General features: G+C 35.6%; 1 protein-coding gene across 1 annotated transcript; it reads left to right on the top strand.

Moving 5' to 3' along the window:
* The first annotated feature begins 1,041 nt into the window (after nt 1-1,041).
* LOC108552106 (short transient receptor potential channel 4) lies at nt 1,042-9,947 on the top strand. Its single transcript, XM_017906511.1, has 11 exons — nt 1,042-1,062; nt 2,210-2,547; nt 3,134-3,329; nt 3,391-3,567; nt 4,505-4,775; nt 4,893-4,998; nt 5,951-6,252; nt 7,205-7,456; nt 8,479-8,594; nt 9,157-9,315; nt 9,777-9,947. Exons 1-11 carry the CDS (start codon nt 1,042-1,044, stop codon nt 9,945-9,947), a joined length of 2,109 nt encoding a protein of 702 aa, XP_017762000.1.
* Nucleotides 9,948-10,931: the final 984 nt, after the last annotated feature.

Raw genomic sequence — 10,931 nt, forward strand, 5'->3', positions numbered from 1 at the left:
ATCAATTTCAATTCGTTATTAACGATAAATTTGATAATTCATAAACTTTTTACGAACTATAACTGCATTTGCATTTCCATAGGATAAATTTCCATGATACGTATATGTATGTCAGAATACTTTGATTAATTATGGATACTGATAAACTCGGGATACTCTCACCTAACTTTCGACACAACGATGAACCTCCCCCTAACCTTCTTACTTTTTACGTAATACTTAATGTTAGCCAAAAATCGTGGGTTTTTAGAAAAAATCCCATTTTTTGGAATCTTAGTGTGATAAAATAATTTCAATTACAGATTCGTGTTCAGAAAGATAAACTCTACAAAAATCACCTAATAGATATTACAAATCAGAGGAAAAGCTACAATTTGTTAGATACTATAATCAAGAAACACAGTAGCAGAAAATAAATATTAATTACGGATTGTACATTTGGAATTATTCTAATTATAAAAATTACTACCCTAATCTAATCTAATTATAAAACTTTAATTTAATTATAAAAATTATAAAAATGAAATTGGAGTTGATCCCAAAAGGGTCTCTTTAGAATACATACATCGGTAAAGCAGAAAGGAATGTTGATCTGTGCACCACTCAAGACCTTTTAAAATTCTTCTCCCACACGACCCTTTTATGTTTCTAGTACATATATTCCTGAGAAAAATTCTTGGTCTAATTTTCATTTCTCTTCGACTCGCCTCATTGCCAATTTAAAGATAAACTCGCAAAAGAAAGGCGAGTTTAACGTCGAATGCATTTTACATCGCGAAAAATGGAAACTGAATGAATATAGTAAGTCAGTCAAAGATTTAACATAGGAAAATATTTTTCGTAGGACAATATTCAAAGTTAGAAACAAAATTTCTCGCGAGGTAAAACGAAATTATATTTTATTTGCACGAATACAGCATTACGCAAATTATTGCCGAATATAAACGAGAATTTTCCAAAATTTTGGCCGTCCTTATTTTTAATATTAATACAACCCTGTGAAGCAGTGGAAGCGAGGTATAATTAATCCTATGTATAAAAATGGTGCAAAAAAGAATGGAGGTAAAAATACAAAGGATATTATAAGTACCTTTTCCTTCCATTTTCCACCAGTTGGAAATATTTTCCAGGAGCTTCTGTCCTGAAACGTAATCCTTCTCTCCTGTATTTTCCCTGCCTTTTTATTTTTCCCATTTAATCCGTTTTTATTTTTATCTACGCGGTAAAAATTGATATTTATTCTGCTATTCTACTTTGTACCAGCTGCTTCTACGTTGTCTCTTACCATTCCCACAATCCCGAGAGTAGTACATAATATAATTTTAATCGATAGAATACACATTTTCATTTAAATGTAAATTAATTTTGCACGACAAAATTTGTAAATCCAAATGGAAATAAATTGACAGAGAATCGAGTAACGTTTTATTACGAGAAATTCAAGTGAGAAAGTACTAGGTTAATTACGAATATATATAATATAAAAATAATAAAAATAATAATATAAATATCAACGATAAAAATTGCAGTAATAAATTGAACAATTTATAATTCAAATTTCTTATTGATTTTTCATAAAAACGCAATTTAACAAGGAACCAAGATTTCTAGAAATAGCAAAAATGTTAGCAAATCCAATGTTATCCAAAAAATCCCCCAAAAATCCCCAAAATCTTAGGAAATACATAATTATATAATGCAATAAAAATCGAGGATTTCAAAGTGAAAACAATTACGATAAAATCTAAAATATGACTCAAAAATATAATAACTTCTATATTATTATAAGATTCTATATTATTACAATTTAAAAAACAATCCAAAATTTCGACCCAAAAATAATACCAACTCCCACGTCATTAAAATCATTAAAACCCTAAATCTAAACCAAAATGGTCCAAAAAAGCCTATCATTTGAAGCGTTCAAATTAAACACCTAATCACAGCACTGAGAATCACCAGCGATGCTAAACAAAAGCAAATTAAATGTATACCGAGAACCACCATAGCTCTGAACCCCTGTGTTCCACCTGAACAGACAGAAAACGAAGGAAGATTCTTCTCGAAGGAAATATGACAAAGTTATATTACAAAGATACTCTGGAAAGATTTCTCGGACGAGGAGGTACACGTGTTGCAAATCATCCGGACCCATGACCGGCACGAAACAGACTTTTTCGCTAACGAGAGGTCGCGGCCTTTTTTCCAGGGTGTCACCGCGCTTCACATCGCGGTCCGTGACAGGAACATGGCGATGGTGGAGTACCTGCTGACCCATCCGGACATCGATCCGGGCGACTCGCACCTCCACGCCATTAGGGAAAACGAGATAAAGATCGCCACGGTTATTCTGAACAAGCTGAACGAGCTGTCACCTGGGCTGGAGTACGCCGGGGTGACGCAGAGCGCCGATTTTCCGGACGACACGACGCCGCTGGCTGTTGCGGCCCAATATGGCCACTTCGAGATGATCAGCGTGCTACGGACCAGACAGCATCTCCTGCACAAGCCGCATCCGCCTAGTTGTAACTGCCAGGACGTGTGCAAGTATGTACTGTGCATTCGAGGAAAGAAGACGCAGCGTGTTTGCATCCTCAAAGCTGTCTAGCTCCGCTGACACTCCCATAATCACAGGCAGAACACCGGTAACCTTCGTCACTATCTTTGGTCATTAGAGATCATTAACACTTCTATGATCATAGACAGCACACCGATAATCTACGTCACCGTCTTCGGCCAATAGTGGTCACTGACACTTCGATGACCTTTGTCACTGCCTTCGGCCAATAGAGATCATTGACTTTCTTATAATCACAAGCAACACACCGATAATCTTCGTCACCGTCTACGGCCAATAGTGGACACTGAAACTTCGATGATCTTCGTCACTGCCTTCGGCCAATCGAGATCACTGACACTCCCATGATCATAGACAGCACACCGACGATCTTCGTCACTGTCTTCAGCCGATAGCAATCACTGCCTGTGATCGTATGACTATCAATATAGTTAATCAATCCTAAGGATGTAAACACGCCGTGCCTTCTTTTCCCGAACGCGCAGTACGAGTATTCGCAAGGCTTTATCGCACGCACGAGCATTTCTTTGGGGATTTTCTCGCTCGATAGCGCAGATTCGAACGGGAGAGGCACGACCTGCTGACGGCGGAGAAGATGCGAATATTCTCGTACAAGGCTATCTCAAATCCTGCGTACATTTGTCAGACGGTTGACGACCCGATCATGGAGGCGTTCAATCTGTCGTACGAACTGAGGCAGGCGGCTTCGTTCGATAGGGAATTTTATTACGACTACAAGAATCTGGCCGAGGTTGCGACCATTCTTCGTCTCGCTGCTACTAGATCTTTCGATTGACTCGTTCTTTTAACAGAGCGTCATGCAGTTCGCCACCGATCTGCTCGGTTGCGCCAGGACCGCGGACGAGGTGGAAGTGATCCTGAAACAGACCACGGGATTTGCTCACTCGTCCAAGTTCATTTACCCGAGGCTGTTGTTCGCGTTGCACAACAGGCAGAGGTCCTTCGTGGCTCATCCCAACGTACAGCAAGTAACGACACTTCAATGGTTATATCGTTTACTCGTGTAGCATTTAATGTTCAGTATAGTGTGTGCGAGAAAAGAACGCACAACGTGTTTATATGCTCATGGCTGATTAACTCCGCTGACGAGGATCATCGGTCACCATTTTCGGCACGATAGCGGAGTTAATTAGCCGTGAGGATGTCATAAACACTCTATGCCTTCTTAACATTCTAACATTCAACTGTACTTAACATTCAGCCCTCGGTATACAGTATTCAGTGTTCGATTTTCGTATTTATTTTTAGATAGTTAATATTCGATAGTCGCTGTTTCCTGTTATGTGTTTGGTATTTATTATTTAGTATATAGTTAATTTTGTGTCTAGTATTTAGTATCTAATATCTCGTATCTAGGATCTAGTATCTAATATTCAGTGTTTAATTTCTACTGTCTATTATTTAGTATCTAATATCTGGTATCTAGTGTGTAATATCTATTATCTAGTGTCTAGTGTCTAGTATTTAGTACCTAGTATCTAGTATCTAGGATCTAGTATATAATATTCAATATCTAATATCTAGTATTTAATATCTACTGTCTAGTATTTAGTATCTAGTATCTAGTATCTAGTGTATAATATCTAGTATCTAGTGTATAATATCTAGTATTTAGTGTATTATATCTAGTATCTAGTGTCTAGTATTCAGTATCTAATATCTAGTACCTAATATCTAGTATCTAACATTTAGTGTCTAGTGTCTAGTATCTAATGTCTAGCATCTAGAATCCAGTATCTACTATCTAGTATCTAGTACTTAGACGATTCAGATGATTTTATATATAATTTTTTGTCTTAACTGATACCTTTTACGCTTCCGTACTACTTACTTTCACTCTTCGATGAACTGTACCCATCAAACCTAAGAGTAATTAATAACGGAATGTGGGATATAAATCTGCAGGTGATTACGAGTAAGTGGATCGAAGGATGGTACGAGTGGAAGATCATGGGGCGATGGATGAAGTGCATGATCGTGATAATGCGAATCTTCATACTACCAGTGATCCTGACGGTTATTTTGATCGCTCCGAACTCGAAGTGGTCGAAATTCTGGCAGTCGCCTGTCAACAAGTTCATCTCGTTCACAGCCAGCTATTTGGTCTTCCTCCTCATCGTTTTCCTTCAGTCGAATACGGATAAAACCGAGCAACTTCGTGGACCGCCTAACTCCAGTATGCACATATGATTAGCCTCTAACGACAGAACGGATAGAAATCGAACGATTCCGCTCTGACTTATGATCTTGGTCCAGTATATACACTACTGGTACAGTATACCACTTCTTCCAGTATACGTTTGGTTATTAATAATCTACGTCACGTCGTTCGCCTGGGCGTTGATTCGGCTCTGCATAATACACGGCCCGAAAAGGTTCTTCATGGGACCTTGGTACTGGTACTGGTTTCAAATTTTCCGAAATAATTTCCTTCTTAGAGTAATTCATTTTTCACTTCGAATTTAAAATAATTGCGATATATATTTGAATTTATTATATCTAAACTGGAAAATTTTTTAAATATTGTAGGAAAGAAATAAGTATAGTCCTGAAAGAATGTCAAGAGTGTTTGGGCTTAGAACGAAAGTAACCACGTGCAAGAGAATCGAATGTAAGGGATGCTTATGACAGAGTCAAATGCAAGTGAAGAGTGAAAGTCTAGGAATGCATCTAAATGATTAGGACACGTAACCTACTGATTGAGAAAGAGAACATGAGTATGAAAGAAGACAGAGTGCAAGGTTTAAATAAGAGTGTAAGGATGCGAAAGAATCAGGGTGTGATTTAGAGTCAATCACAGAGTTTCTTGAGAGATAGCGAGTGAGAGTCAACCGAGAGTTACTAGCGCTTAGAATAAAGTTTAGTTTAGAATAAATCATTTTTATATTTACATCACTGCTTATTCTGTTGCCTACCCAACATTCCTACAATATTTAAAATGAAATTTTCATCCAATGTTTTCCAATGTAAATATTTATTATCTTTTAATCTTCGATATGGAATACTTGATCACTATACTATACTTGAATACTATACTATAATATAATTAGTTAGCAATTTCTTGAAAATTTTATTATCGAATATTTTATCAACGTTTGAATATAGTATTAAATTTACAATTTCACTGTCAAACATTTCGCATCTCTTTTTAATATTTTATAAACTCGAATATTCTATATGTATTCTATATATATATTACACCCGATGTTACGCGAAAGTTTCAGTCACAGGTTTCCATGTATTATAGTACGTAATATTCTGTAGCTTCGAAGTTTTACGAAATTCGATTACCATCTATCAAATAACAATTCGATACTTCGGCTTTAACACGCGAAATTGCATCGATGACAGGTTCGAGACGATCATGATATTCCTCTTTATTTTGACCTTCCTGTATTGGATAACTGCCGCGTTGGACGTGAGGGTAAATGGACAGCTCGAATTGGAGAGAAAATATTGGAACAAGTACGATCCCACATTGATTGCAGAAGGAATTTACTGCCTGGCCACGATAATGGCCTTTCTGAAATTGTTGTACATCTGTCAGCTGGACTATCACCTGGGTCCTCTTCAACTTTCTCTGGGCAAAATGATCAAGGACGTTGTCAAATTCATCATCCTCCTCAGCATAATCATGCTGGCATTTACCGCGGGTAATATGAACAATTTGTCAAATGTTCTTTTTCCCTCTTGAACCACGTGGTTACGTTTTCCTGTTCAAGTACGTCCGATATCTTAAGTAACTTTTCTCAAAACGTTTCTCAAAATGTACGTACATTTATTAAAATTAAACAGGTAATAATATATATTGAAATTTTGCAATTTTTCTACCTGAAGATACGTTGTTAAATAATTGAAAGAATTTGCGAATTTGGAGTTCAGTGTATTTTCTCAAAAGTATAGTCATTATGGGGTCAGGCATGGAAGGTTAACGAATTCATAAATAAAGAATATAAAATATTTAGAGAATTAAAAAATATAAGTATAGAGAATTGAATAGCTAAAGGCTACTTAAGCTATACAGATATAAACAATTAAACAATAAGGAAAGAATAGAAATATAATCGGATGAAGGATTAAAAAATACGAATATAAAGGGTCAAAGGTCTAAAGTAGGTAAGGATCATACAACAAACTGGAAAATATACCATTCATTCGGTAAATTCCATAAAAGATTGTCAACATTAAATTTTTTTATAACAAAACGCGATTGGACATATTACACAACGTAATACTTACGGATGTCTGACCGATGATTACTCTACACTACTTAAATTACATCTATTCAATGTGTGGCCTATACTACTTAAATTATATCTGACCAGTGCCTGGTATATACTACTTAAATTATATCAGACCAACAACTGGTCTGTACCACTTAAAATATGTCAGACAAACGACTGTGATATACCACTTAAAATTATGTCTGACCAATGACGGATCTACCATCATTCCAAGGCAAACATATATACAATAAGGAAACCAAGAAAAATTCCAAAACTTTGGGCGAAGAAAATTTACTGTCTTTCTTATGAGCTCTGTCATCCATTTTATCTCACTATGATTTTCTCCTTAACAACGTTGCTTCTTTCGTTCCTCCTCCAGGCACATGTAGACTTTATCAGTACTACGAGGACATGGTGCAAATCGACGACGAATCCAAGATCAAGACCCAACAGCTGAGCTCGTTCGTCAGTTTCTCCTCAGCTTTGAAGACATTTTTCTGGGCGCTTTTTTGCATGAGCCCTATCGAAAGCGCTGATGTGATCATTGAGAACCTTCCGGGGGAATCTGAGAACGAGACCGTCATTAATCATCACACATTTACGGAGATCATTGGCTACATATCGTTCGCTGGTAAATCGAAACCTGCGTTCATTTTCTCGCCTAAATTTCATTTTGGTTTTTATTTTTATTTTTTTCTTTATATATTCTAAAATTCGTAATATGATAATTTCGTCATCTTGAAATAGTTGGAAAGATTGTCTCTGATTGTACTGGTTGCTTATTAAAGCAAATACTTTTTTGATTATTAAAATGATATTTTTATAGCATTATAATACCGATTCGAATGAAAAATAAGTTGTATATAACTGATAAAACAAGGGCAACTAAATTTTTATTCATATTGGGTAAGACTTTATGAAAAATAGGGTACAATTTATACGTGAGAAAATTTAGAGAAAGGACTTGAATTTTGCAGAATGTCTGTAATTGAAAACAAAAGTTGTAATGCACTTAAGGAAAGAAGATAAAGAGGATGAAATTATGGGGAAAATACGAAACAATTTATTAGTTTGTTAATTAAGTTTCACTTTCTCCTTTCACTTTACCATGGAGCATATTGAAAGAGTAATGTGTGAATTTCGTGCAAAAAGTATGATTATTATTAATATGCTAAAATAATACGATACTTTCGTATGTTGAATAACATCCATATAAGTAAGACATTACTTATCTCACTGACTTTCAAAAAGACCTATATTTAAAATTAAATAATTTTATACGAAGCCCATGAAAATTTCAATGTGGCAACAAGTAATCCGATAAATAATAATATTTCCTTTCCCTGGCATATCTATTAAAATATTTAGCATAAAACGTTATTAATAATATATATAAACAATATTTCATTTCACGCCGCCATCTTGTTTTATTATAGCTCCATCTATTTACATAGCATTTTAAAAATAGATATAAATCCTCAAAAAATTGTTAACATTTAATGAAATAATATTGCAGAAATTGAGAAAGAGCTTTAAAAACTAATAGAATTATTTTACTGTATCATGTAATAAGTATTTCAACAGTCTTTTACATTTTCTCCGATCTAACCTAAAAACCGTATACTCTATTCAATGTGAGTCTAATCTTTCCAGGATTCACGTTCATTGGCGTAATCGTGATTCTGAACATGTTGATCGCGTGCATGTCCAACACATTAACGACAGTCACGGAGAATGTGATCGTGGAATGGACGTTTGGTCGAACTGAGGTTAGAAACTACTCGGGGAGAAAGAAACGATATTGAACGACTTCGTAATTGCGCGAAGTCTTGGACCTTCTATTAAAATAAAACGTTTCGACTTTGCAAAGGAATACATATAGGAAAACTTGAAATTATTTCAATCCCAACATATATATTTAATTCAATAATTAGTAACTAATAAAATAGTAATTAATACGTAATCACATTAGATGTACCCTTTTTCGTATTCCCATTGCAGTATAAATTTTTAATTTAATAATTTCCTTCTTTTCACAATTATTTTTTCGACATTTCACGAACCTAATATTTTTTATATATTTTTATCCTTTATATCCCTTTTGAACAGTTATCATGATGATCTTTACGTTATATATTATGACACTCTGAAAAAGATTTTCGAATTAAAGAATATCACAAAGGAGAAGTTTCCACGGAATTTTTCCATAAATTTATAACTCTCTACAATTCTGTTCAAGTGCAACTGTAACATCAGCAATGCAAATGGTCTAAGACTTCTGCATAGAACTCGACTTAGGAAGAGCAAACTGAAGAAATATCTGACTTTCAGACTTACGTCGACTTCATGCTCACAACCACGCTGCCGCCGCCATTCAACATTATTCCAACATACGTCGGTATCCAGCCAGTGATAGAGTACTTGAAAATTTGGCTTAAGCCACCTCCAAACAAGCGTGCACGATGGGACCCTCATCACTGTTGTTACATTGTTAGTACAACCACCTAGACGCTTTTATACTATAATAAAATATATTATTATGAAATATATACGTATTGGAATTCTCAAATTACACGTGACCACCATTTACCATAATTCTATAAGCATTACAATTTTTTAAAAGCTTCACAATAAAAAGATTGATACACAATGGGGTTCTTGTTATTATAACATTGTTAATGCAACGATAAGTATATTCGAAACATAGTCTTTAGGTCACACATTATGGTCATTCATCTATAATACCTAATTAAATCATTTCCAAAGGGACACGAAATCGTTTTACTCAACAAATTCAACTCGACAGTATGACTTCAAAGAAAAAAGAAAGAGAAGATATATCTCAGAGCACCAATCATTCCTAAACCCTTTTTAAAGGAAGAAAAATGACACGATACTCTCACCTCTCTACTTCAAAAATACCAAGAATTAAACGAATGTTTCTCCAACAGGAAACCCTGGAGGAGAATAACAACGTCGAGTTCCCCCTGGTGATGACGCAGCTGGTACAGCGTTACTTCCGAAAGAAGGACAAAGAGATCGAAGAGAACGAGGTGGACAGGTTAACCAAAGAGATCGTGGATCTAAGAAACCTTCTGAGAGACGCACTCACCTCCGTCTGAAAAGGAACCAGGGACTAACCCATTTTTGCGACTAACTTCGCGTCGAGTGGACGCGGAGGCGGCCATCTTGTCACTCTCACGCGTCAGCGCGACATAACCTCGAAAGAACTCTCGCGCGAACATCGTACTCGGCTGAATGGCCCAAGTGGAATAATCTAGCTTTTAAGAGGCACGTGGACTCTTGGATTCCGATTTGGAATCGAGAGGAAAAGCAAATCGAGCGTTCGACGTGTAATTGCATTGTTAAAGAGCATAAAGCGTTCCTCGGACTGGCATGAACAGATTTCTTCCGCCATTATCGAAGGAATTCCACGAGCTTTTCTCTACCCGAATTCCTGGAATAATTGGTGTATCGAGTTGGTACTTTCGCTGAATTGGAAATTCGACTTTTATTTCCTGGCGTTCTTGCTGGGGAGAATGATAATCGAAATTCTATTGGGAATCGAAAGAAATTTTATTTCATATATTCGAGGCATCGATTGAGGTACCTCTGATAAATTGGAATTCGTGTGGTATATTAATTGACTATTTTTAATTAAATTTTAGTTTCTGAAGGATTACGTACTGATGGTATATTGTGAAACAAATTTTACGAAGTTAGAGAACTAATTAGGGAAAATTAATCGATTAAGAAATTCGATGTGCAAGTGTGTAAACTATTCTATTAATATATTTTCGCACGATTATGTTATTTTTCATAATAGTAAAATAAAAGAAAGTTTTAATCGTGATAAAGTCGTGTCTTTTATATGTGTGAAATGACTCGAGAATCGTTGACGCATAAATTCGCACAATTCGGATTCCTGATTATTATCATGCGTTTCATTGTCCCAGGGAAATGTAAATTTTCCACTACTACGTGACGTTTTCATAATGTGAAAATGCTGGAGATGTTATTGGCTTTGTTATAATGAAACTGAGAGCTCGTTTTGAAATGTATCATGAATAATGTGATAGTACCGGAAAATAATGAAAGCAGTAATC

This window comes from Eufriesea mexicana, unplaced genomic scaffold (genome assembly GCF_001483705.2).
Source record: "Eufriesea mexicana isolate 0111107269 unplaced genomic scaffold, ASM148370v2 scaffold5531, whole genome shotgun sequence".
Lineage (NCBI taxonomy): Eukaryota > Metazoa > Arthropoda > Insecta > Hymenoptera > Apidae > Eufriesea > Eufriesea mexicana.